The sequence below is a fragment of the Talpa europaea genome (genome assembly GCF_964194135.1).
Source record: "Talpa europaea genome assembly, chromosome: 4".
Classification (NCBI taxonomy): Eukaryota; Metazoa; Chordata; class Mammalia; order Eulipotyphla; family Talpidae; genus Talpa; species Talpa europaea.
The window spans coordinates 21,670,836-21,698,571 of NC_140070.1; the positions used below are offsets into that span (position 1 = coordinate 21,670,836).

The following is a 27,736-nucleotide window of genomic DNA, read 5'->3' on the forward strand; positions in this document are numbered from 1 at the left end:
GAAGAACAAATGGCAAAGAGCACAGAAGTTCTGGACCAGGAGTCTAAAAGCCAGTGTTTGAACCCTCCCCCAAGACTCTTGTGTGTGTTCCCTGGGCTTCCTGTGTTCTGTGGGCCTCTGCTGTCAGACATTAGATGGAATGTCTGTGCTCCTGCAGGGCTCATTTGACAGCAGACTGCTTAATGTACATAAAAGCCTCATACACAGACAATAGTCCTGTTGCTTTATGAGCAACTCTTACCTGGGTGTGATTTGACAACTATAGAAGACAGTGATCTCATAGGTTGTGATTGCCTAACAAATATTACTTCTTTCCAGAAATCAAGAAAAGCCATGAAATGGAAAAAAAATCACTTGAGGATTTACTTTATGAGAAGCAGGAGTCACTCGAGGTAGGTAAACCTCAGTAGCAAAAAAATAAAAAAATAAAAAAATCATTCATTCTTGAGATATGTGTGGGTTTTGGTATGTCTGTACATTTTCTGCATTCTGGTGTCTGCTTGTTAACTTAAGTTCCGTGTTTCATTGCTTGTGTTTTAGAAACAAATCAATGATCTGAAGAGTGAAAATGATGCTTTAAATGAAAAGTTGAAAGCAGAAGAACAAAAAAGAATATCAAAAGAGAAGGCAAATTTAGTAAGTTGTGCCCTTCTGTTACTACTGGAGGTTTTTCCTGCCCAGCTGCCTTTTGCCCTCTGCTAAGCATTTAACAGCTAGAGAGATAGTATGTGTTTGGAATCCTTTTCATATCTTGCAGCATCATTTTAAAACTGTAAGAGGCTTCTTTATTTACGGTGTCATTTTTTTAATTCAAAAATCTAATAAACAGATGAATCCCAACATATTGCATATTGGTTTGAGCTAAAACATACAGGAAGACAGATAATCTGTTGGTTAGGGAAAAGGTTTTATGTAAAGACTTTTCTTTTTGGTCTGTTTAATTAACAGCTGTAATCAAATATACTTTACACCCCTTGAAATGAATACAATTCAGCAGTTTTAAGAATATTTATAAAGCTTTCTGGTATCTAATTCCAGAACATTTTTACTACCTCCCCCCCTAAGAGCCCCTGTACATATTAACAGTCAGCCTTTCTCCATTTCCCTCTAAACTCCTCAGCCTCAGGGAACTACCAGTGTATTTTCTGTCCCTATGGATTTGCCTCTTCTGCATACTTCTTAAAAATGGAGTCATGCTGCATGTGACCTTTTGTATATAACTTCTTTGACTTAGCTCATGTTCTCAAGGTCCATGCATACTGTACTATGTAGGTCCTTCATTTCCTTTTGTGGCTGAAATCATTTTATTATGTAGAAAATGTTCACTTTTGCAAAATACAAATTCCTCTTGTAAGCTTAATTTGCTCTTGCAACTTACATCCTTACTTCCCTACTCTGTGTATATGTGTAAGCATGTGCTTTTGCTGTTGCTTCGATCTTTAGTATTCCCATGTTTGTTCCATATATCGTGACCTGAGACTACAGAAGAAGCAAAGCCATTTTGTCACTTAAAATCTGTTGTCCTCTCTTGAAGTACTTGTGTGGGTCTTAGTGATCCCTTTTGGAAAATGTTAGTGATTTAAAAAGAAAATTTAGACTTAAAAATCACCCATACACTGGTCAGGGTGTAAACTTTGCTGATATTTGGGAGAATAGATTTGATTTGATTTTATTTATTTATTTTAATAATTTGACTTACTTTTTTAGGATTTATTTATTTATGCATACAAGAGCTGGGGTACAGGCCAGAGGTGTGGGGGTGAAAAGATTCACCAGAGACAGAGTGGGGAACAGGACATGCAGATTGACGAAAGTACACTGCTGAGGGGAGCAGCGGGCAAGACAGGAGAGGTCTGCTGTGCCACGTGGGTTGCTCCTGGCCGGCCAGGGATCGAACTCATGCTGCAGAGGTTATGGACAGCTTCATAGGTTGTGTCTTTAGCCTGTGTCTTAACCCCTTGTGCCACCAAGGAGGCCCTGGGGGAATAGATTTTAAACAGCTTTCTGGTACTGTAGCAGCTTTGAAAAATGGAAAAAGAGATTGAGGAAAGCAGGCATGTGTAATGCCTTCCCCCTGTGAGCATGCAGAAGGGGTAGAAACAAGAGCACATACTCACAGAGTGACAGAGAAGGGACAGGCAGCAGGGTTACCGGAAAAAGGTACACTGGGAACAGGGCTATAAATTCTGATTTTTTTAAATTAACAGAGTAACTTATGCTGTTTCTTTTAACAAAACTGGGATATTATTATCTTCAGGGTAAAAAAAAAATGTGAAAAAATAATATATGAAACTAATGAAATTTTTGGAAGAGCTGGGTTTTGATCCCTGCCCTGGTACTTTGGAGTTCTAGAGCATTCTTTGGACAGGTCACTTAAGCAGTGGAATCCATTGTCTCTTTCTGTGAAATGAGGGGTTTGATTAATTAACCTCCCTGGGCCACTTTCCCTCATTGTCTCTATGGGTTGGTCCAGAACACTAACCATTGCCCAGGAGGATCGTATTGATGATCTGTACCTTTGATTCTTATCTAAGAAATGCCCTCATTGGATCGAACATCTGATCAGTAGCCTTGTGCTGTTCATTTGTATCATACATTTTGCATGGCTTCATTGAATTTCTATAAATAAAACCAGGAGTTGGGGGTCATCGAGACTCTGAGAATATCTCTCTTTATGCAGTGCTTATTTTGGATAGAATTTCAGCAGTGCATGTTCTATGTAGGTGTCAGAATGTCACCAAATAAAATGGTAGCGTTGGGGGAGAGAGATCAAAACAGGGGAGGGAAGAGCACAAGAGACTGTGGTGACAGTTCCTGGATGTCTTGGTGGTGATAGACCTGAGAGGAGAACTCAAACTTGTACAAAAATTAATGATGTAAAAATATGTATTTTTTTTTAAAAAAATAAAAATTATGTTAAAAAAATAAAAAATAAATGGTGGCGTGCCATGCCTACCCTGGAAATATGGCCAGCCCTATATAGTTCCACCTTGATAGAAATATAAAGGCTCAGGACATGATTGTCATTTCCATTGTTTTCCAGAAAACCCTCTAAATGTACTACATTTCCACTCCCGATTAGTTACTGACTTTGGTTAGAATTAACTGTTGTTGCCTTTTCTCCCTCCAAGCACCGGTAAAGGATGTGTAATCACCTAATCTCTACAGAGTTCTTTTTGAAATCTAAGCAATGTGTTTTTTTCTCTTATTTCCATTAAGATAGTTGAGACTATCAATACTTTTTCCATATTGTTACCGGTAAATAATTCACATACATACTTTCAAATGTGAAATGTTTTATTTCATTCTTACAATCATTTTGAGATTAAAGAGAGCCTTTGCTTTTCACCTGTCATTAAAACTACTATAAGAAGGTAAATGTCACTTGCTGCTTGTCTAATTTCTAGATATAACCAGAGATCCTTTATATTAAGAATTTGAATTATGAGTGTGTGAAATGATCAGTTAGAGCACTATCCTGCTGTGTCTTTTACAGAAAAATCCTCAGATCATGTATCTGGAGCAAGAATTAGAAAGCCTGAAAGCTGTGCTAGAGATCAAGAATGAAAAACTGCATCAGCAGGACATCAAGCTGATGAAAATGGAGAAAGTGGTATGTTTCTTTCAGATCGTTACCTAGTGGGATGTGAAATAGGAGCTAGAACTGTGGAGTTAGTTATTTTAACTGCTTCTTGTTTTAACTGCTACATTTTCTTTTCTATGCTCAAGGCTTATTCATTGCTGCCTTCTAGAGCATTTGTCTCATGAAGCTTTCCAAGCAGCATTTGGGCCTTGGGAAAACTGCAACAAACAAATTGGGCCTCATTTCAGTGATGTGTTACTCTTTGCCTGCGTAAAGTTTAATATAATGCATCACATCAGTATTTAAAATACCACTAACTCTTAGTGGGTTTCTTTTGCTCAAACAGTTGAATATGTAAATTAATCTCATTGGAGCAGTTCAGTCTCAAGATCCAAATTCTTCATCTTGCTCGTGGTGAATGAGAATGGGATAAAAGAATCATGCCTTATAAAAATTACTCCAGTTGAACAAATAATACAATGAAAAATATGGGTAAAGTTTAGTTTGCAGCCTCTGGGGCCAACAACCTGTGCTGGTGTATAACTAGTCTACCCAGAACCACGCATTTGGGCTGCACATTCAGTGAATCTTGTCCCAGCCCGGCCACACAGCTGCCAACGACAAGGAGTCAAACCAAGAGGGCAGGGTTTGGCGAGGCACCTAAGTGACCGCAGCCTGTGTTGTACTTTGCTCATCTGCGCCAGCTGCCGGGCACTGCAGCCCCTCTCCCTTCAATTCTGATGACTCGTCATTGAGTAACCCCTCAGTCAAACCCAAACCAGCCCTCCACAGTAGGGAGCTGGAGGTCACCATTTGCTTTTTTGTTTGTTTGGGCTGTGGTGTTCAGTTTGGTCTGGTTCATTGTTATTGTAGTGATTATTACCCCTCTACTGAGGGGGATATGGGACTGAGCCCCCATGTTGATATATGGGCACTTAAAATTATCAGGAAACAGGGCCTCCCCAGAAGCACAGTGGTTGAGTGCTGGGTTGCGAAGCTGCTGGGCAAGGGTCCCACATGGCGCGCAGACCTCTCCTGCCGCCCACTGCTCCCCTCAGCAGTGTACTTCATCAGTGTGCCTGTTCTGTTCCCCGCTCTGGTGAATTCTCTCACCCTCCTGCGCTTCTGACTGTACCCAATGCTTGCATAAACAAATAATAAATCTTTAAAAAAAAAGTCACGAAACATGTTGTTTTTTAAGGGAAGGGAGAATCTCATGGTTTGTTAATTGGCCAAACCTAGTATATATACTAGTTCCTGTCAAAGGTCATCCATTGTATCAGGTCTCACGATCCTGTCTGGGTAGGCAACATGACTCAAGTAGTCCTGTTGAGGATCTTTTGCTCCATCTGCCATTCATGCATCAAAACTTCAAAAAATCATGAGTGGTAAAAACATACTGTTATAGGGGGCCTCCTTGGTGGCCTAGGTGTTAAATCAGAGCTGTCACCACCATAGCCTGAGTTTGATCCCCAGCCAGGGAGCTAACCCGCCTGTGGTGCAGCAGACCTCTCCTGTCTGACCTGCTGCTCCCCTCAGCAGTGTATTTCAGTACCTCTGCCTGTTCTGCTCCCCACTCTCTCTGGTGAATCCTCTCACCCCCCACACCTCTGACCTACACCCCAGTTCTTCTACACAAAAATAAAATTACTTGCAGACTGCGATAAAACAATAAAATACAACAGCTCTGTTGAAAAGCACTTTTTGATTTATAGTTGCCTGTTAATTTTTTATTATAATTTTGTAATTATTTTTTCCCTACATTCCTCCTATAAGTGAAACCATCTGATATTTTTCTTTATCCTTCTGGCTTATTTCACTGAGCATAACCCCTTCCAGCTCCATCCATGTTGCTGCGAATGGCATGAGTTTATCCTTTTTTTTTACTGCTGAGTACCGTTCCATTGTATATGTATAGACTACATCTTCTTGGTCCAGTCATCTATTTTTGGGCATTTGGGTTGTTTCCATAGCTTACCTATTGTAAAAAGTGCTGCAATAAACATAGGAATGCAGGCATTCTTTCGAATTAATGTTTTTGTGTCCTTTGGGTAGATTCTAGGAGTGGAATTGCTGGATTATATGGCAGCTTCATTTTTAGTAGTTTGAGGAACCACCACACAGCTTTCCATAGTGGTTGGACCAGTTTTCATTCCCACTAGCAGTGTAGGAGAGTTCCTTTTTCTCCACATCCTTGTCAACATTTGTTGTTGCCTGTTGTTGTTGTTTTTTTTGGTTTGTTTGTTTTTTTGATATGTGCCATTCTCACTAGTGTAAGGTGGTATCTCATTGTAAATCAGAGACAATCTGCAGGGGAGGGGCAGAGGGAGATGGATCAAAACTGGGGAGGGTAGAGCACAAGGGACTATGGTGATGGTGCACGGGTGAATGGGTAATGGGAATTTTATGGGGACAACACCTGGGAAGAGAAAGCATGCATGTACAAAAAGGAAGAATGATGTGAAATATATATAAAATTAAAAAAACACTTTAATTTTTGTTAATCCATAGATATTCCTGTTTCTTGCCATGCCTAAGAAATAGTATATTAGCATTGCCTCATATATGCAAATGATTTGTTATGATAATAGGTAAACTCACTAATAGGTGGGTTTGTCAGCTCCTGGCCTTTGCAGAAAATAAGACACTTAAAAAAGCAAGGAGGCTTTCTTAATATGAAAGTTTTTGCCAGTAATCAGCTCTATGGCAACACTAAGCTAGTTTTCTCTTCCACAAATTGAGCAAGAAAATGTTTTAAGATCACTACCCACTCCCTGATTCTAGATTTTTCCCACTCTGTATTTTATCTTGAATTCCTTTGTGATTACTAGAAATTCCAAGGACCTCCCTCTGTACCCCTCCCCTTTTTCTTTACATTCTAGTCTCATTTTAGGGAAAGTTACTTCACTTGCTTACCTTGTCCTGCATATTTTTGGTTATCAGGATATGTTAAGAACAATAGGACTCCAAACTAAAAGCTATAATCACAGCAGATTAGTTGATGGCTACAATGACGAGGTCTTAAAATTCATTCTGACAGTTATGATGTTGCCTCCTAAGTAAGTCATAAAATCTTACTTTTAGAAAGTAAGATGGGATGTAATCAATTCTTCATGTTAAGTGATTAAATGTCTTCTAGGATTTTATTCTTCGATATCTCACTTGGTCAATGTGTTTTCCTTAGAAGTTTAGCCTGGGCCAGGCTAGCAGAAAAACAGGTATCTCCAGCTGAAGCGAGAGGGTTTCTGTAGCCCTGCTTCCCCTCAGTTGTTGCTCTCAGATCTCTGTGAAGTGCTGCTTTCTGTGATCGGTCAGAGGTAAATGCTAGAGTAACTAGGGCACTGCCTTTAAGGCCACATTAAATATTGACAGGAACTGTGAACTGCTGGCGTATGAGTTTTCATCAAATGTGGGAAATTTTTTTCTTCCAAAATATTCCATAAGAAGCTGTAATGCTCTGGATAAGCACAGGAGGTCTAACTGCTGTTTGGTTTTACTGCCTCGAAGCTGAAAGCAGCACTGCCCTACAGGGCTGCCCAGGGCAGGGCACTAATGCCAGCAAAATTCTTTAGCTGGTATGACTTGTAACAAATCAGTTACCCCCATGGGTGTGCCAGTCTCCAGGTGACTGGCATACATTTTTACTTATTTTTTAATGAAGAACTATCATCTTACACATCCTTGTAAATATTTTTTTATAGTATGGGATTTCTCCCCTCACGTGTGGTGACCACAGCTCTCCCACCACCACAGCACCCAGAGTCTCCCACCACAGTCCATCGTGCTCTCCCTCCTCGTTTTCACCCCTCACCCCTCCTTGCCCCTGGGCATACATTTGAAAAAATAATACCTACCCTAGTTCAGTCACATGTGTCAGCACCAATGATGATGATGAGGAAATCTGTGTTCCCTTCTGTCATGTCAGGTTATATTTGCAACATATCAGGGTGTAGCGATTTCAACATTCTGTTAGACTTTCCTTTTTTTTTTTAAGATTTATTTATTTATGCATACAAGAGCTGGGGTACAGGCCAGAGATGTGGGTGGGTGAGAGGATTCACCAGAGACAGAATGGGGAGCAAAACAGGCAGACTGACTGAAATACACTGCTGAGGGGAGCAGTGGGCGGGACAGGAGAGGTCTGCTGCGCCATGTGGGTTGATCCCTGGCTGGTCGGGGATCGAACTCATGCTGCAGAGGCTGCAGATTGCTTCATATTGTGGTGCTTACCCCCTTGCACCACCAGGGAGGCCCCCTAGACTTTTCTTAAATCTCTCCAAAGTGTGCTTTTGTCTGGAATGTGCCTGCCATGCCTTAAGAAATGAAAGGTTTTGTTTGTTTAATGTATAAATGTTGGCATTCTTGTTTATGCCAAGGTGGATAACAACACAGCATTGGTTGACAAATTGAAGCGATTCCAACAGGAGAATGAGGAATTAAAGGCTCGGATGGACAAGCACATGGCAATTTCAAGGTAAAACCTAAATAGCCCTCATTTTCCTGGAGTTGCTGACTTCTTCCAACACTGAACATTACTTTCTTGCCACTCTTGACTCACATATCTCCTGGAAACACATTTGGCGGGGCTGGCTATAGGGTACTATCCAAAAATTACTGTAATTACTATCCAAAAAACCATGACTGTAGGGCTTTATGCTGTCACCACATCAGCCTAAGCAGGCAAGCCTCCCCCGACCCACCTGGGCCCCCTGGCTTACTGACACTTAGAATACATTCAGAGAAAGAACATCACAGGACCACATAGGAAACAGCCCCGAACATAAGACAGTCATAGCCATGCTGAGTGTGTGTGGCAGTGTCACCCAGCCTGCTATGAAATTGCCCCCCAAAGTGAGCTTTTCTTTTGGTTCAAGCTCCCACTTCCAGCCAGTACCCGTGCCAGGTAGTGCAGTGCAGGACTCCCTTTTAGTCCAAAAGGATAGTTTTTGTTGGACTCAATGCTTTAAAATGATAAACTTCTTTCCTGTTATTTAACTTAAGATCCGCATGGTACTTGACTCTTTCTCCTCTTTAAGGCAACTCTCCACCGAGCAGGCTGTTCTGCAGGAGTCCTTGGAGAAGGAGTCGAAAGTCAACAAGCGACTCTCCATGGAGAATGAGGAGCTGCTGTGGAAGCTGCACAACGGGGACTTGTGCAGCCCCAAGAGGTCCCCCACGTCCTCCGCCATCCCCTTCCAGTCACCAAGGAATTCTGGCTCCTTCCCCAGCCCCAGCATTTCACCCAGATGACCTTTTCCCAAGCTGGGAGACTGTCTGAAAGCCTTTTTACAGGTCCGCAGGGCTGACCTGCACCGGAGCAAGAGCTATATTAGCTGACGTGTAGTCACAACAATAGAACTGGAAAGTCACCACCCCCAGAATGGGCTCCTTGTAAGACTGGAACTCTGGAGGGAGACTTTTGACTTGGTCCAAGAGACTCCTCCCCAAAAAGATCTCGGAATTTGATCTCCATGGACGCTGTTGCACAAAGCACTTAAGGAACGAGAGCTTCTTGTTCATTGCCTTTTTCACCTAAGCATAAGGGGAAAAACTCTCAGGGGCCTATTAAGATAAAGATTTATAACCTTTATAATGTTCTTGACCACAGACACCTTCTTGTGATTTTTATTTTGGTCTGGCTGGGGATGTGTGAATGAAAGGGATGTAACAGTGTCCTGTGTCTGCTGCTGCCTCCTTTGCTGTATAGTAAGAGTGGAAAGCTGATTATATCTGGATATATACTAATCAAATAATAGTCAGTGTATGCAGTTCAGCAAAAGCCATAGAAGAGCAATAGTTGCTTTAATTATGATTCCTTACCACCAACTCCGCTCAGCCCTCTGACCTGGGAGGGGAGGGAATGACCAGAAGAGCTTTGACGTGTCCACATCTGGACATTCCCCGTATCCTTTGGAGTAACTTCCTGGCAGTGTTTGTGTTTAGCCTTGTCAGTTGAAAGTAGCTCCATTTTTTTTTTCTTTTAGATTTTTAACTTGTCCACGTAAACCTAATATTATACTAAGATCCATCTTCTCAGGCAATGAGCAAGTATAGAACCCAAATTTTTCTACAAATCTGTATAAAGAAAAAGGGCAGTAACAGTGGGGTTTTTTCCTGCCTTATTTTTCACCTTGATCTCAGTTGTCTTCATGAGTTTGAACTGTCTTCTCTCCCATTATCCTCATCTTCTCTCCCTCTTCCTCTCGAGAGCCACAAAAGCAAACCTTCTACCTCCTATACTTATATTTCTCTGGGACGAGGATAAAAACTAAGCTTTTCCAGAACCAGCTCATCTTCAAGGTGCTGAAACCACTTTCTAAATCAACTAATGCCTGGATCTGATGGTACAAAGCTTGGAAAAACCCTGGAGAGGATGAAGAACGAGAAAGTCATTGGTTAACAGAACTGAGATGAGATTCAGTGCTTATTGATGAATAGGAGCACCTTGATTAAACCAGTGATGCAGTATTTAATAGAAAAAGAGTCTGGTGAGATAACTAAGTTTCCACATATCCCTTGAAGAATTCTGCCCTTGGGAAGGTAGCTGAAGGCTTGGCAACAAAGTAGAAAATGTACCTTGTACAGCTCTCCTCCAAGCTGCATTATCTTTTTTAAAAATTTAGTACCTCTCCCAATTCTAATACTTTGGGGGAGGTGGAAGGAAGAACTCTGTGGCTTTGTCTCTCTCTCCTTGCATGTGTCAACTTTGTGATGTCAGTATTTACTAACCTGCGTTGCTGGCATTTGATGACTCTACAAATAACCCCCCTATAGTAAGATACTGAAGGGGGATATTGGGCCATCATTTACATGTACACTCAGTGCAAGTTAATATTCATGATGCATGTTTATTGGCGAATTCTTTAACCTTCAATAGTTTGTTTCAGATACAGCCAGCCTTGTTTGCTTCTGATAAATGGAAATGTAGGTTCACTGCCACCTCCTCATCCTTCCAAGTAACTCTCAGTGTCATCAGCCTAAGTTGGGTTAGCCATTCATCCCTTATGCATGTAAATCTTGTGCTGTTCCCTGCTGTCCTCCATGCCATTTAGGTGTCTGGGGAAATCAATCTTACAAAATTTAAATAAGAGAGAAGATAGGAAACAAAACAGATCTTTGATTTTTTTTTTTCCAAACCAAATGTTTCATGTAGGATGCAAAATGTTGGCACTTCATAAAAATATGAATGTGTAAACAGCTGTAGTTGTGCTCAGTTTGTAGTGATTAAATGTGTATTTTATTTACTTTGATCAAATAAATAATGCTGGAATATTCAATATAAGTATTGTAATCTCTAGCATTCTTCTCCCTCCAAAGTTTTGTCCAGTATATAGCCTTTCTTACAGCACAGGCGTTGACATAATGTCTTCTGGTAAGTTACTTTTTTCTTTTCAGAAATTTCCAACGTAGCCACAAACTCGGTCATGGGCTGAGATTTGGCTCATGGAGCTAGACATAGAGGTAAGTTTTTCATTTCTAAATTCAAAACTATGTTGTGTACTTGAGAAATTTTGACTGGTTTTCACTTTCTGCATGCTATGTAAGAAAACTAGAACTGCCATGGTCTAATTTGACAATGGTATAAAAGTCTAAGCAAAGTTGAATCTTCTTTGCATCTATTTTATATTGCAAGTTAAACTTGACACATGCTTTGGTCCTTACTGAATAGACTATTCTAGAATTTAGTACTTCTGAGAGTAGCAGCTTTGTTTTAAAAAGTTTTTTTAAAGTTTTTTTTGTATCACTAGATTTTTAAATCACATTAGCTTTAAAATTGCAATTTAAGGATTGCTACTGAGGACAAAAATGATAGGCCTAAGCTTTCAAGCCTTGAGTTGCTGATCATGGATAAGTAGTTGAGCTCTGTTACTGCTATTTTAGATTCTCATCTCATTGCGGTTCTATCAAACAGGATATTAAGTATTGACACAGACATTGCTGGCAAGAAGTCCTGGGTGTATATCCAGCTGAGTCGAGAGAGAGAACTTAGCCCATTTAATATTTTACAAAAACTTGCACCTTTATTGGAAATGATTAGCATTGTTGGCATATATGCTTTTAGTTTAAAAACTAGACGCACATATGTGTAGGTAAGCAACAAAAATACATGCTTTGGTAGAAGAGTCAACACTTCTATTATTAGACTGGATGACTTCCTTTAGTTGGGTGTCTGGGTCTGACTCCAAAGGCAGGGGTTGGGGTTTGGCCCTTCAGATCAGCCTCTGGCAAAGCCCTAGTCAAAAGAACCCCAAAGTTGGATGTTTACACTAATGGGCTTTCCATCAGTTCATTATACTTCATTTTCCAAGTCAGGAAAAGTCAACAGTGGTAGCTACCGTAGTCTGTCCTTGGGGATTCTGAGCCGTGCAAATGTAATATCCTGCATCAATGGTCTCGGCATCTTCAATGGTGATGACACTCTGCGAGATTCTCGTGGTGTGCCCGAGCCCTCTGTGGATCAGCCTCCAGGTGTCTTGAATTGTCACGGGCCTTTCCTCCTGTTGAGGGACACCCACACAGACTGAATTGGAGATGACCAGCTGCTGTCAACAGCTCCCATTTACCCAGCAATGGTGAGTGTTTTTTTTTTTATTTTTAACATTTATTATTTTTTGAATTTTTTAAACAATATTTGCTTCCCCCACCCCTCAGGTGTAGTTCCCATAGAGTTTCCTTCCCCAGTGCACCCGTGCGCCATCACCTCAGCCCCCTGTGCTCCTCCCTCCCTCCCTCTGATCCCTCTCCCGCCTCCTCCCCTGCAGGATGTCTCTGGTTTATAATTGTCTGTTTTTGCTTTGTTGTGTTTTGTACTGTTATTATTTTTTTAACACTCATGTCTTATTTGGATGGTGCTAGAAGGACTTATGCTCAGTGAAATAAGCCAGAAAGAAAAAGAAAAATATAGGATGGTTTCACTTATAACAGGAATGTAGGGGAACCAAATAAGACATCAGTGGTATTTCTTTCAGAGTGCAAAACACAGCCTTCTAGAAGTCTGTTTGCTAGGCCTAGCTCATGGGAACTTTTACCCTGTGTGATATTTTAGGCTGCTGTTTTCCCAAGCTGTGTTTTAGATTTCATTAAGCTGTTTGGCTCTCTTTATGCCCTTTTGTTGTTTCTATTTAGTATAAAATCAATACTTTTGGAATTCCAAGATGTAGAACTTGTATTAGACATAGATTTTCACCCCTCACTAAGTACCTCTTAATAACAGCCTTTATGACAAAAAGGAGCCTGAAGTGCTCCCTGTGTAAATGAATAAGAGCTTGTTCAGATTGGGGCAGATTAGTCAACATGCCACGGGTCTCCAGTGAAAGAAAAGTTGTACCAAAGATGGATTATATGATGCTCTAGATGACGTACTGCCCTATTTATAGAAAGTGAGAGCGTCACTTAAGGTGTTTTATCAAGCTCTGTTTTTCTGGACTAGTTCTGCATTATTGTAATATTTATAGAATTACTAAATTATGTCCTTTCTGCTCATAAAATATCAGCAACATAAAAATTCTAAAGAAGATCATTGTCTGCTACGTGTGACAACACTTTTGAAAAAACAAGTACCTAGAACTAGGATGCTGGAAATTACCTTTCTCTAGGGAGAGCTATTTTCCATTAAGCACAACCTTTAAGCCAGAAGTGTATTGGCTGCTGAGTACGTCTCAAATCTCTCTGGCAACAAAGGGATTATTCCATGTTAGTAGCAAAGCTGTTTATTTTAGTGAGCAGGACATGAATAGAGGCTCGATATGCCACAGCTGCTTTTATGGAAAGTCTATTTCAAAATGATCTCTGGCCTCACAGCACCTTTTTTGACAGGGCTGAGCCACCAGGTGTCTGTGTGGAGCTGTGGAGGGCACAGCTTGTATGGAAGGGAAGTGAAGGACCCAGGAGGAAGGCCACTGGAAACTGACCTCCAACTGCTCCAGAATTAAGATTGGGAGGTTGAGGAAGAGGGACGCCTCCTGACTCCCCTTTTTGGCCCTCTCCTTATTTGATGATTAAGAAAAATCACATATGAAGAGCGTAATGGAACCGTTATTTTTCCTGTCTTTTTTTAAGTCATTTGTAAGTGTCCTGTGATATCTTTAAAAAAGACAAGCAAGGTCTGGCTCCCTACCATAGGCCACGCCTTTCTTGCACTTAAGTGATGGTCTGTATCACAAAACTGAATTGAAACGGCTGGCTGTTAGGTGGGCAGTGCTTACCTTTTGCCCTGGGTAGATCCACCTGAACTCCACCTCCACATCTGGTTCCCCCAGGACAGTGCAGAGGACACGGATGTCACCCCCACCTTTCACTTTGTTGGAGGATGCCAGGATGGTTGTGGATGGAGGGCCACTGGGAACTGGAAGTGAGCAGAGGAAAAGTGAGGTGACATCATGAGTATCGCATGACGAAAGCCTACAGCGCTGTTCTGTTACTTGGACAGCCATGTAGCAGATGTGCTGGTCTTCCAGCTTCCCCGTTAGTGCCTGACCTACTCTGTCCACCCTTCTGGGTTTTCTTTGAAGCCTCTCCTCTCTTTCTTGGTGGTCTAGATCAGGTAGAATGCCAGCAACTAGGCATAGAATTGGGGGAAGAGGATAAAAATTCTACCAGGGTGCCCCGTGAAGGAAATAAAAAAGCTGAGGCAGGAGGTGGTATTGGGGAATAGCAATGGAACATGGAGAAGGCAGCTAGAGAGAGGGTGGAGATGAGCAGGTAGGTTGGGACTGTCTCTCCCCAGGGGAAGTCTAAATACTGATTAGAAAGATGTTTGCAGAGTCTTTATTTCATAGCATTTCAGAAGTAAATTTCAATGTGGTCAGCGCCCGCAAGTAATTTTTGGCAAACTTGAGCAAGGTGATGTGCGAGGGGCCGCAACTATAGCAGCAAACCAGACCGAGCCCAGTCGCTGAGCCCATGGAGCCTCTGCTAGTGGAGGAGGCAGACACTAAGCCAGTCATTCTATGGTTAATTTTAGACTTGAGTTGTGTTTAGAGCTATAAGGAGAAGCCCAGAGTGCTCCGGAAGTTAAGAGACAGGAAAGGTTGCTTTGAGGAAGCAGTGTGTAAACTAAAATCTGAAGAGTGAGCTTACTAGGCATGGAGGGAGCTATCTCTGGGGTGGGAATGGCAGTGAGCAGAGTCCCCAGGGGGAGGTGGAGGGAGGCCAGGGCAGGCTGCAGAGGGGAAGGAGAGCAGGGGCAGGGCATGTGAGACTTTTCAGGTCACATGAAAGCTTTTGACCTTGTTTCTAGGAAAATCACTGAAGGATTGTAACTCAAATCATAATGAGCTACAGTGTGGGAAGTGGAAAAAGACAAGTTGGACTTAGGGGGAGGCCAACTGGAAAGGAATCCACATCAGTCCAAGGAAGAGATAATGATAACTTGAAGGCTTTGCAGTGAGGATGGAGAGAATTTGGAAGCAATTTAATGGAAAAAGTCAAAAAGATGGAGGCAGGAACATCAAGTTGATTTCCAGGCTTGGGTCTTCCCCGCAGGTAACTGGAGAACCCTGCTGAGGCAGGGACAGCTGAAGAACCATGCTCAGGGGAGCTGCGACACATCTAAGCACAGGCATTTGTTACAAGTTGGTGGGTGCAGCTGAGACACATTTACTCATCTCAGACGTATTAGTGAGAGGCAATTAAAGGGAGTGGAATATAGCTGAGGCACAATATAGCTGGATGAAGACAAGCTCTGTGTGCTGTATTTCATAGTGTTGGAGACCCTAGCCAAGCTGTTAGGTGGCTGCAGGGGAGAAAGCCAGATGGAAGCATGCTAAGGAGAGGTGGGGGTGGGGGGAGGAAATGGCCACCAGGAATGTGGAGAGTAGAAAGTAGAGGTGAGGATCAGTGTGGAGAAGGGGTCAGGGACCCTGGACACTCAGTCTCAAGTACGAGACTGTGATTGGGGATCTGACTTGGTGGCTCCCAGGTTAGTGGGTTGTACTGTTGACAGGTTGACTGAGGGAAGGGGTGTGTGAGGCAGAATGGATAAGGCAGTCAGTGAAACAGGTCAGTGGGTTCCAAGGTGAGTCTGATATCATCCTGAGAATGGAGTGACAAGACCATCAATGAGGTGAGTGACTAGAAAGTGGTTACTAAGCTGGTCTAGCCTCGAGCCACAAGTCTTAGGAGAGCAGAGGGTGGGAGTGGACGGTCCTCTGAGGAGATTTTGTTGTAGCCAAAATCTGCTAAGTGTTTGGGGAAATTAGAGAATTGCTCAAGTAACAGGTGGAAGGATTTGGATCACAAGTGAGGAAGTAGAACATTCTAGAAATGACAGTCCTGTAAGAACTGCAATCTTTGCTTCCTAATTTCCATCTTAAATAGTGGAGAGCAGTACCTGAACTGGCTTAACTGCAGTCTGAGGCCTGGTAGGGAACAGGCTTACCTTCCACATAGAGCAGATGGTACTTGATGGAAATCTGAGATTTGCCCTCAGCTTCCGCTTTGCAGTAGACCACCCCCTGTTGGTCAGAATGAGGTTGCAGGTATACAAAGCCTCTCTTCATGTCATAAACAATGTCTGTTCCATTGGCTGGGATTTCCTTGGCTGGGAACTCCCTGTGGAGTGTGACTTTGGCTGACAGGACAGTGACTCTACAAGGAACCACAGCCTGCCTGTCTGGGTTCAAGTAGACAACTTCAAAGTAACTGGGAGAAGGTACAAAGAGTTCTCCTTTCTCTGCAAAGGGAAAGACACAAGGTAAGAGGACTTTAAGGACTCAGTCAGGGCTCAAAGAAAAGGGAACCAACAATATACTCACAATACTGAGTCTCTCTGAACAGAATAGAGCTGTTTCTAAATGCTTTTCCTCTTTTAAAAGGATTTTACTCCACATTTCCTTAAGGAAAACAAAGCAGGTATTTCTTTAGACCAAGTCAGGGGCCCAGGGATTACCCCACTTGAGGAAGGAGACTGCATTCTTTAAGAGCAACTTTTAAACCTGTGAATATCTGCTGTGTCCATGTAGAGAAATTAGCACCATAGTTTATGCTCAGTAACTTCTGTGCAGAGACATCTGCCAACACAGCAGTGTCTGTGAGGCCAGCCCACTGTGGGTGCTGGTGGCTTCACCCTTCCTCATTGAGCCCAGGGGGCCACACTCCTGCCAAGGTCAAGTAGGGACAGATGAGGAACTGCCAGGCTCAGGATCTGAGCAGGAGACCTTCTGTCTGAATCTTACTCTATTTCCTCTGAAACTATTCTATTCTTGAAGCTCAAGATGATGGCATTTTCCTCTTGCAGAAATGAGGATGGGTTTGCCCACACTTCCCTCAGGACAAAGAACTCTAACTGGGTTTTTTGGTTTTGTTTTTTGGCATAGCACATTTAGTGCTTTGTTTTCTAGATCATCCTGCACAGGGATATTATAGTAACTGCTAAGAGAAGTCTTCGAAATTAATCACACCCCAGCATTTGTTAAACTTCCCTATGGTTTTTTTCCTGCAACATTCCTGAAACAAATCTGTTCTTGACTTTCTCCTTCACTAACCTTCTTTATGCCACTGTCTTATGTGCTAAGTTGGGGACAAAATCCGTGGATACATCGACTGTCTTCATAGACCAAGAGTTTTTGGCAGCGAGTGCCACACTCACTCATGCGGAGGTTTGTCCCTGGCTCCGAGATCAAGGAAGAGCAGGTCGTAGATCAGCAAGTCTGTCCGTGTCAGGTTATTTGTGCCACTTCATGATAAATTGACTTTCAGGCTCAGGCTGGGGGCTCCTTCGTCAGTGTTGTACCTGACACCCCAGGCTTCACACAGAGTAAGTTAATAGGGCCCTGGGGTAGATACACCACTGAGGCTTACTGTGCTTCAACAGCCCCATTTGTAAAGAGAAAAATCTGGAGGTAACTTTTTAACAAAAACATTTATGGAACTTACAACCAAAATTGCCTTCTAAATCTTAAGGTTTTGTGGAGGAATCTGAACCAGTGGGCCAAGCCTGTGGAATAAGTGTCCAGTCTCCATTTCAGAACATCGAAGTGTGGTAGGACTTCTTACAACACATGCTTTTAAAGAAGTGACCACCAATTTCTTGAACAAACAAAAAATGTTTATCTGTAATCAGTAGATTCCATTTACTAAAAAATGTGTGACATTTACTTTACAAGTTGCAGATGGCATGGGCTCCCTGCAAATGTTTTTATCTATTCCTGTGGATGCCAAATACTACTTTAAGAAACTAAACACATGGAAATGTAGGTTTACAAAACATTAAAGTTAATAGGCTGCAAACTGAAATACAAATTATAACAAACTCCATAGTTAGTAAAGTATTAATTTCCTGCAGTTTACAACATAAAGGGGCCTCTTGCGGGAACCTTCTCCTTGACCTGGGTGGTGGTTACATGTGTATGTGCACTTGAGGATAATTTACTGAGCTATCTATGGTTTCTTTTTCTTTGTGTATGTCCTACTCCAACACAACTTTAGGAAAAGGGCATCTGTGGTTAATGTTGGTGAGTACTGACTGTTCAGTACTTCCCTGGGCTTGGGAGAACTTGCTTCCTTTATTTATACCTAGGAATTGATGTGATGGCATTCAGTAACAAAGGAAGTCTTTCCTCTATGCTGTTTTTGTAATAATTAACTGTCAAAAATGACAGTTAATATAGAAATTTCTGGCCTTTCCCTAATTCTAGTGTTTGATTACAAGAGCTGAAAAGAATGTGCAAGTTCCATATATTGAGAGATTTTTTTTAAAAAAGCTAGAACAAACCTTGTCTGAGCGCCTTCTGAATAAATATTAAAGATAAACTATACAAATTAACAGTCAAAAAGAAGCTCCATAGTGTTCTCAGCCAACCCCTAAAAGCAGACAGACATCACGGGCGCCAGCCTCCTCCGTGAGGGTGGTGGGGGAGCATGTGCTCCAGAGACCGCCCCACCACAGACCGAGCTAGCTGTGGGGGCTCAGCTTCTTTAACACCCCATCTTGGTTCCCAAACCCACTCATACCTGAAAAGACAAACTACTAAACCCTATGCCGAAGTCCAACTGGACTCACGGTGCTGAGAGATAAGAAAACATATTAGGTCCTATTCCTTTTTTGATCCAGGGATATTGAAAGCTGAATTTTTTTTTAGTCTGCCTTTGAGTCACAAGAAGGCTTTCATTAATTAGAAGCCATAACCCTGGTAGGACATTGTGATCAATGTGTCAGTTGAAAAACAAATACTTGGAAAGATACACCAGTGCTAATCTTGCTATGTTTCAAATTGGAGAATGAAGATTCTTTGCCATCAGTCCTTGTCCAGAGTAACAGACTCTTACTAGACTTGATTAGCTGCCATGGCCACTGTTGCTCCAAGTGTGAGGGGAGCCTAGGGGCACCGGACCATGTGTATACCACATTCCAAAACTAGAATCAGTGGCGTTACCAATGAACAACAGTTAACGCTTCCGAAAAAGTTGACTATGTAGCTAGTATTTACCCGACTGTCCAATCTATCCATTACCTTGTCCTATGAATGCATGAGGACAGTAAGAACACAGGATCCCGGTTCAGAGTAACGGTTTGACTCACCACTTGGCCACTACAAGTTATGGGACACCGAGTTACCTACCCTGTCTGATCTCACAGCAACACCATTACTTCTCATGCAGACATTTAAAAGGTAGTTTGTACTTATGACATGACATGCATCTGCTTCCAGAACTACAGCATGCTCTGCTGATGCATCTGCTTGTCAAACAGGAACTCTTTGGGCAGAAAGGGGCAGATAGATGAGATTTTGCTAAGGATTCATTAATGGCCAGGACCTAAGAACATCTGGATCACAGACCTAAGTTACTGTAGGTCTGAGGAGAAATGGATCAAGAACAGACATAAGTCAAGAACGCCCCTGCCCGACACTAAGGCACTCTAGCTTCACCTGAATTGTGCTGTGCCAGAGGCAGCATTGGTAAGATTCTTGAAAGCTGTTTCTGACCTTTGAACCTTGTAGGAGAATATTATCCTCCCAACTTTAGAGAGCTCTGAGGTGGAGGAGCCTGGGAAAGTACTCTGCAATGCCTGTTTCTCCAAGAACAAGTTGCACCTGACAAACACATCTAGTCCTGCAGGGGGGAAGCGACCTGCAACTTGTCAGGCACATCACTTAGGCATCTGCCTCAAAAATTTCAGCTCACAGTACTCATAACATATGGAGAGTGTCATTTAGTGAGCCTCCCTATGACTATGGAGCTTCCAAAAAGGAGAGCAGCATGGGTTCTGTGTATGATGACTAAGTCCCCAGCAGAGCATTCTGCCGTGGTGGGCATGCCTCCATCTGCACTGGCCGCAGGAGCACTTGAAAATGGGCAGTATCACTGAGGAACGGTTTTTAAAATTTTAATCCTAAAGAGTCTGACATGTCTAAAGGCTAGCATATTGGACGTTCAGGTACAGGCTCCAGAAGCAAACAAGTCCAGGTTCAAATCCCAGTCAAGTCTCTTATTTGCAGTATAAACTTAGGATCTTATCAAATCTCTCCAAACTCAACTTTTCCCTTGGAAAAAAAGAAAATCCATTTGCACTTACCCTGAAGAGTAGCTGGGAGTTGTACTAGGACCATAATTGATGTAACACATTAAGCCCAGAGAGAGGGAGAGCTAAACAGTGAGTACAATTATTTGATACTCAGCAGTCGGTGGAAACCTTTAATCTGAGCTAAGTACAGACTTCCTGCAGATGACACTACTGCACTAAGCATTTTACCTGTAAACAAGATGTAGGTGGAGCCCTGTCTGGCCTCATCCCTCCTGCAGATGTAGCCGTCACAGAGCTGTGCCCAGCAGCTGAATTCGCCAGTGTCGGCCGCCGTGGAGTTGACCAGGGTGAGCTGGCTGTAGCGTGCGTGCTGCTTCACACTGTCAGGGAAAGAAGTGAGCGCAGAGTCAGTCTCCTGGGCCAGAGGCCTTACAGCCATTATTGTCTGCCCTATTCTTCTCAGATATAACCCCCTGGTCACTTGAGAGTACCCTCTCTCATGTGGCACAAACTAATGAAAGTGTGCGGGGAGGGGGAGCAGGAAGAAAAGCCTTTCCTAAAAGGAAATAATAAATGACAATTATGTTTTCCAGAGAGAGGAAATTCTCTTCAACCTCAGCACTAGGGTTTCCTTAAGTAAAATCTGTACATCAGCACAGTCGATGTGAATGAAAGCATACAGCGTTACCCAGTGTGCAAACTCTGACCAATAAGGACAAGCCTCTGAATGTGAGCTTGGAATCTTTAAGATTCTACATTATTAAATTTAAAATGTTGCTTGGCGGTGGAGGAAGGATGCATTGATTGCTAAGAGGCTGAGCCCCAGGTACACAGCTCACACCTAAGAAAGGGTTGAGCATTCATGCTTCTCTGACCGTACCAGTGATTTCTACTTTTACTTTCTTGGTGTTTTTCTTTTTTTAATCTCATGAGTTTAAACAAATCTGTTATTAAATACTAGTATTAGCCCCATATGGTAACTGTGTTCCACTGCAATAGGAATCCAGATGTATCACGCTTGGGTCAGAGGCTTCCCTGTGGCTGAGGAGGCTCACCCTGTGCAGATTCCAAAATAAATGGTTTTAACCTGAGAATGCATCTTTGTTATCTCAGTGTTTCAGCTCTGAGCTTGCACACTTTTCTGATGTAGAGAAGGTCCTGCTGTTGTGGGTGCTAGAAACACCAGAGGGGCCAGCACACAGCAAAGTGTCTGGCTGGTTGGCTCCAAACAGCCTGTCCGGCACAGCCCTCAAGAGCTGCTTAGACAACCGGCCCTGCCAAGAGGTGCCTCTGTCCACCCACTCTATCAACTGCCTCCTTTAAACAACGGAAATCTCTCCTCCTTCAGGAAGCTTCTAATTAGAATCAACTCTCAGGAATCTCCCCCACTTTCTCCTAGTGATGTAATTGACTCCCTTGTTCTCTAACCCTCAGATTCCCCCAACTTCCTGTTATTTTATGATAGTCAAAACTTTGAGGGCAGGAACTGTGCCATATTTGTCTTATACTCCCTAAACAAGAAATCTGTGCAGAGTTCATAGTAAGGATTCTCTCCCAATATGTGGATTGAAAGCACTTTCCACCACACTGTTGAAACTAGAAAGAGCCTCAAAACCAGGCATCCAGCCCCCAGCATTGCAGATAAAGAAACTCTCCTGCACTGCTGGTGGGAGTGCAAACTGGCCCAACCACTATGGAGAGCTGCGTGGAGATTCCTCAGCCTGCTAAAGATAGAGCTTCCATATGATCCAGCAATTCCACTCCTAGGTATTTACCCAAAGGACACAGAAACATCAATTCCAAAGAACACCTGCACCCCTATGTTTATAGCAGCACTGTTTACAATAGCTAAGCTTTGGAAACAGCCCAAATGCCCAAAAATAGATGAATGGATCAAGAAGATGTGGTACATATACACCATGGAATATTACTCAGCATTCAAAAAAGATAAACACATGCAGTTTGCAGCAACATGGATGGAGCTAGAAGGATCATGCTCAGCGAAATAAGTGAGAAAAAGAAAAAAACACCGGATGGTCTCACTCATAGCAGGAATTTAGAAAACCTAAATCAGGGACCAGGAAAAAAACTAATTAATACAAAGTAAAGATCAAAATCAACAAGCAACTATAAACTAGAGACACACTACCAGGGTGGGAGGCGGGGAGAGGAAGGATTAGGGTCAAAATAAGGGGGAGTGCAATTGTATGGGGAATATAAACAAAATGAAAATGCATACATTGTGAAAAAAATGAAAAATGATGTAAGAATTATATAAAACAAAATATTTAAAAAATAAAGTCTTGGACAGAAGTGATTATCCCCGAGACCCACAGCTGGTGCACAGCTGAGCAAGTCTTCCTTAAGACAAGTAGGTACCGAATAGCCACTCATTAGATGAGAATTTCATGCCATGCCTGGGGCATTGCATTATCCTAATTATCTCTTAATCACATGTAATAAAAGATGAGTCACAGTGACTGTGAACACTACTACAACGAGTAATACACACCCAGCATTGGGAATAGCACAACAAATAAAATACAGTGGACCTCAAAGATATTACAATCTGCTTAAGGAGTTAAATCTACTTGTAAAGATCAGAGTAAACATAAGAGTCCTCATAAAAACAGGAATTCTGAAGAAGGATTTAGCATTGTAGGTTGAAGAGGTTGGAGACAGCTTTGAGGGGGAGGTGACAAAAGCTGGACTTTGAAAGGTGAGGGTGGAGACAGGGACTCAAGGGGGCTGAAAGGCAGTGCACGCTCCTGCTCAGGAAGCATCAACCCCACGGGGTTGGCGGGGACTTGGTCTATTCCATCAATGCTGGGGCCAGTGGGCGGAAGGCTCAATGGTCCAGGGATTTAATCCATCAACTGCAGGAGACAAAGGCAGCGGGGTGGGAGTCAAGCGGCGCCTGGTAGGAAACAGTGAGAGGGAGACCTATGGCACTCACCAAGCAGCAGGGACCACCCTGAGTTTGAGAGGTAGGACGTGATGAGCCCACCTGAGCCAGAGCAGGAGCAGGAGAGACTGAGCCGCTGCTCCCTGCTGAACAGGACTGGACGCTGGCAATGAGATGAAGGCAAATTCAAGGAATGTTTTCTTGAGGAAAATTATTGACAGACTGAGCATAAGCAATGAAAGACACATCAATAATGGCCATTCAATCGGTATTTCTGTGAGCTGGAAAGAATGGGGTTTTAACTGACTGAAATGGGTTGATTGAGAAAAGAGATGGTGTAAGCAAAATAATTCACTATTTGGGATCAAATGTGGGTCATTTATAGATGTCCTATGAGCAACTGGAAACACATAGTACAGAAGAAATAAAACAGCACTAGATTTGTATTTGAGGGAATTAGAAGCCAAAGGAATGAATAGCAAAAAGCACAGAAGAGAAGATTAAAGACCAGATCTAGAACAAAACTTGGGAGCCAGAAGGAAGAGGTAGATGCGCGAAGAAGCAGGAAAGGGATGAATAAAGGAAAAAGATTTGAGGCCTTGTGGCGCAAAAGCATCAGATGCCTGTAAGATTCATGACCCACCTACCCCTCCTCAAGCCCCCCACACACACTTCCTTTGGCAGAATATAAGTCTTTCACAACCATCAAAAGAAAATTTTCAGTTGTGACGAGGACCTTGGATTTCAGCAAACAAAACAGAAAATTGGAGAGAAAATGGAGGTGGAGGGCTCACTACATGACCATAATATCCAGCCACCTCCCTGTAGAACTCAGGACCTGGGGTCTCAATAAGTGATAAATGTACTGAGAACCTTCTCTGGACCCAGCATTTACTTGCACTGTAGCAATGGAAAGTGCAAGATTCCATTCCTACCAGTCAGGCACAGAGAAATTCAGCACTTGGGAATAACCCTGCCACCACCGGGAAATTTGCATGCTATATCTTTAGCAGGATTGGGGGTGGAAGGAAGGAAATGTGCTGGAAAACATTTCTGGATTTTCCACCCCCTCTCACAAGCAAATAATGTAAAACAGGAAACTAATGATTTAGCAGGATTACAGTTTAAATGCCTGGATTAAAAATGTCCATTTCTACTAATGGTCTTGCATAGTCAGGGCAGCAGGTTACCCAGCTGGTTGGAATATGACCTCAGGCTTCAGTGGGGCTGTGGGAGGGGCTGCAGATTCTTCACTTTGGAATGGAGACAAGAATTCAAGGAGCCCTGCAGAGACCTGTCTGGAGATGCTTCACCAGGACCCTTTCCTTCTCTTGTAACCACTTGACAAAATGCCTGGGAATAGAAGCAGCAAAGGATGTGAAGCTTGAGTGGAGCAAAAAAGAGCTGCTGCCACAAAGTTCAGAAAGAAAAGGAATAACTGAGGATTTGCATTAAGTGGAGACAGCTATGAACATGTAATAAAAGAGGCCATCAGCTCACCTCAGGTGTCTGTTGTCTAAAACAGCAATTTCAGAATTCTCAGTGGGCTTAGTCACAGAAAAGTCCAGGCTGCAAAGAGTGTTTGTTCAAAATTTAGGTTTGTCCTGTCCTATAATCATAGCCCTTATAAGATCAGAAAGAACAAGTGCTGGTGAGGACATGGAGAAAAGTGGGCCCTCCTCCACTCTGAGAATGTAGACTGGTCCAGGCCCTATTGAAAGGAGTATGGAGGTTTCTCAAAAGATTGAAAAGTGGGCCTCCCCGGTGGCGCAGCGGTTGAGCGCTGGGTTGCGAAGCTGCCCGCGGCCTCTGCAGCACCGGTTTGATCCCCAGCTGCTCCCCGGCCACCAGAGGAGGGTCCCACATGGCGCGCAGACCTCTCCTGCCGCCCGCTTCTCCCCTCAGCAGTGTACATTGGTCCTTCTGCCTGTTCTGCTCCCTGCTTTGGCTCTGGTGAATTCTCTCACCCTCCCGCGCTTCTGACTGTACCCAGTGCTTGTATAAATAAATAAATAAATCTTTAAAAAAAAAATTGAAAAGAGATCTATCACATGATCCAGCAATCCTACTCCTAGGTATTTATCCAAAGTATGCAAAAATACTAATTGGAAAGGATATATGCATTCCTATATTCATGGCAGCACTATCTACCATAGATTATAAGAAAAATCTTAGTGCCCAAAGATAATGAGTGGATTTGGAAGATGTGTTACAGCTACACAATGGATACTACTCAGCTGAAAAAAAAAAAAAAGGTGAACTTGTCATTTGTGACAAGATGGGACAGGAGAGGATTATGCAAGAAAATAAGTCAGAAGGAGAAAGAAAAATACCAGATTATTCTACTCGTGTGGTATATAAAACAAAACAAATCAAAGGAACAAAAATAACCCAAAGCCCTTGAAATCTGACAACAGAACTGAGGTTCCCAGGGGGAGGTGAGGTGGGGCAGGATGGCAAGTGGGGCTGAGATGGTGCAGGATCAGTTGACGATGGTGGAAGATTTTGGGGGCTCTGGTGTTGTGCTAACATACATTTATAGAACCCACACCCCTAAAAACAGTGCTATAAATCAATGTTACCTTAATAAAATATAAAAACAAAAGATAAAAATTAAAAGCTCTATGAAGAAACTGAAAAATATTTAGGGGTATGTGTTTTCCAGTAGGTTTCCACTGCCTTTTCCAACACAGTTTTCTGCATCAGGCCCAGTCTTCCTTCTCATGGAGGGTTCCTGTTAGGGGATGGCACAGAGGAGGGGGGCTGACAACTCCCAAAGTTAGGGAGCACTGCACATCTCACCTCGGGCAGTAACCAGGTGTCCATGCTCTAGGCCCTACCCCAGACGCCACCAGCAACAGGCGGGGTGAGCCCTGGGCTACAAGATGAGTCTTAGGTCCCATAAAAATTTAATGAATGCAAATTAAGTGGGAGGTTCAGGGTGCGAAGGAGACACACAGTGGTTTGTTTCTAAAGGGTTTCTGGCTCACAAGCTTCAGGGCTGAGAGTCCTTTGGAAGAGGAGAAAGATTTCAACACACAAAGAAGGGGACATAATGATGAGACATTTGACTGGAACACAAGTGGGCTGAGGACCCGGTGGCAGGCAGCATTCGTGAGGTGTCGGAGCATGCGCTTTGGAGCCACACTGAAGGAATCAAATCTGACCTCTACCATGACTTTCAGACTCCTTAGCTAGAGGTCATACCTTCACAGTCTGGCTATACCTACCACTTCATTGTAGTAACAATAGTAACTAGAGCTTACAGAGCACCGGCCATTACACTCTGTTCTTCAAATAAGTGCAAGTCCTAGAATAGCGCCTGGCACAAAGTACTCAGTACATTTCAGATGTTACGATGGTCCTCTTTAGTTCTCGCCACCACACTAGCATGGAAGTATAATTTCTCCCCCTTTTATTAATGAGGACACCGAAACTGAGAGAAGTACCTTGTCCAAGTCTTCCCACTCTGAGCAGTAGAGCTTCTAATCTAATGTCATCTACAACAGACTTGGTTTGCAAATGTTTACAAATGAAAAGAGCAGGGCCACATGGCTCAAAAGTGAACCAAAGGTATTTTCACTGGGGGTGGTGCCTCAACTAGTCTGCAAATCCTATTAAATACAGACAAATACCACACCCCAAGTAAAACAGGGAAGAGCTGATTAAATTATCTCAATATGATTCATAGTGCTCATTTTAAAGTTTTAAATGGGCAATAAATCTCTTAGTAAGTAATTGAAGAAAATAAGACGAGTTAATAAGCATCTACTATATAGCTGAAAAATACAGGTTACTTTTCTCAATCCCATGAAATAGTAATGTTAGAAGTAGTTATAATAAACTAGAGCTTAATCTGTTTCAAGCAGTGTTTTAAGTCCTTTACACATTTTGGCTGATTTCATCCTCCTAAATCTCTTTGAGGTAGATGCTATAGTTGTTCCCATGTCGTAAGTATACAGACACCAGAGAGGATAGGGTCTTTCCCAAGTAAGCATTGAAGCCAAAGGAAAATTCGAAATTCAGCTTCAATAACTTTCACGGCTATACAACTATATGAACCCAGATACCCTGCCTTATAGACTGGGTTGTTTCCATTGGCATCAAACAGAAATGCAAGGAACAAGGAAAAGAAAGATTCAAGCAAGTAGCCCTCTTAGCCAACATTCACTTAAAAAATTAAATATACAGCTTTCACCAAATGCAAGGAGCTGTGCCCAAGCATCAAGGGAGATAAAGACTCACGGGGTTGGTCAGTCATTCAAGTACGACACCTGTATTGACTCTAGACCTCCTTTTAAGAATGTGTCAAAAAATAAACCCTCGGTGCTATGAGAGGAATGGAAACTTTCAACAGAGTACAAGCCCAGCAGACAGACAGCTGGGTATCAAAACACCACAGATTATGATTTTTTTAAAAAAAGAACACAATGAAATATGAATGGGAACCAGTGGCAAACCAAACCTATGAACTGAGGAACTTCCAAGTTCCAAGACTATAATTCAAAATTAGAAATCAACCTGAAACATCTACATCTATCTATCTACCTACCTATGGCCTTAAAATGTGCATAACCCCTGGTCCAGTGATTCCACTAAGAGGAACAAATCCTTGCTACTAAATGTTACTGCAGCAGAGACTAGAGTAAAAAAATGGGAACTAATCAAAGATTCTAACAATAGACATTTAGTTAAACACAACTTGGTATTATAGTCATAACAGAAATATTGATGGAAAAAATTAATTGTAAATGAGTTTGTATATTTTGATACAATTTTTTAC

The 27,736-nt window shown here is 42.5% G+C and overlaps 2 protein-coding genes across 6 annotated transcripts in view; one reads left to right on the forward strand and one right to left on the reverse strand.

Moving 5' to 3' along the window:
• MTUS1 (microtubule associated scaffold protein 1) overlaps nt 1-8,833 on the forward strand; it is a gene marked incomplete at both ends in the record, with an annotated part of 94,569 nt that extends 85,736 nt beyond the window's left edge. For all 5 annotated transcript variants that reach the window (XM_084232171.1, XM_084232170.1, XM_084232172.1 and 2 more), the window contains 5 exons: nt 319-392; nt 541-636; nt 3,497-3,613; nt 7,960-8,057; nt 8,620-8,833. In XM_084232171.1, the coding sequence (XP_084088297.1) occupies nt 319-392; nt 541-636; nt 3,497-3,613; nt 7,960-8,057; nt 8,620-8,833 (599 nt within the window). The remainder of the gene's footprint in view (nt 1-318; nt 393-540; nt 637-3,496; nt 3,614-7,959; nt 8,058-8,619) is intronic.
• Nucleotides 8,834-11,892: 3,059 nt separating this feature from the next.
• The window catches only part of PDGFRL (platelet derived growth factor receptor like), a gene marked incomplete at both ends in the record, with an annotated part of 45,769 nt that continues 29,925 nt past the window's right edge, over nt 11,893-27,736 (reverse strand). The window contains 4 exons of the mRNA XM_084231146.1: nt 11,893-12,081; nt 13,789-13,928; nt 15,963-16,256; nt 20,277-20,428. Coding sequence (XP_084087272.1) covers nt 11,893-12,081; nt 13,789-13,928; nt 15,963-16,256; nt 20,277-20,428 — 775 coding nt within the window. The remainder of the gene's footprint in view (nt 12,082-13,788; nt 13,929-15,962; nt 16,257-20,276; nt 20,429-27,736) is intronic.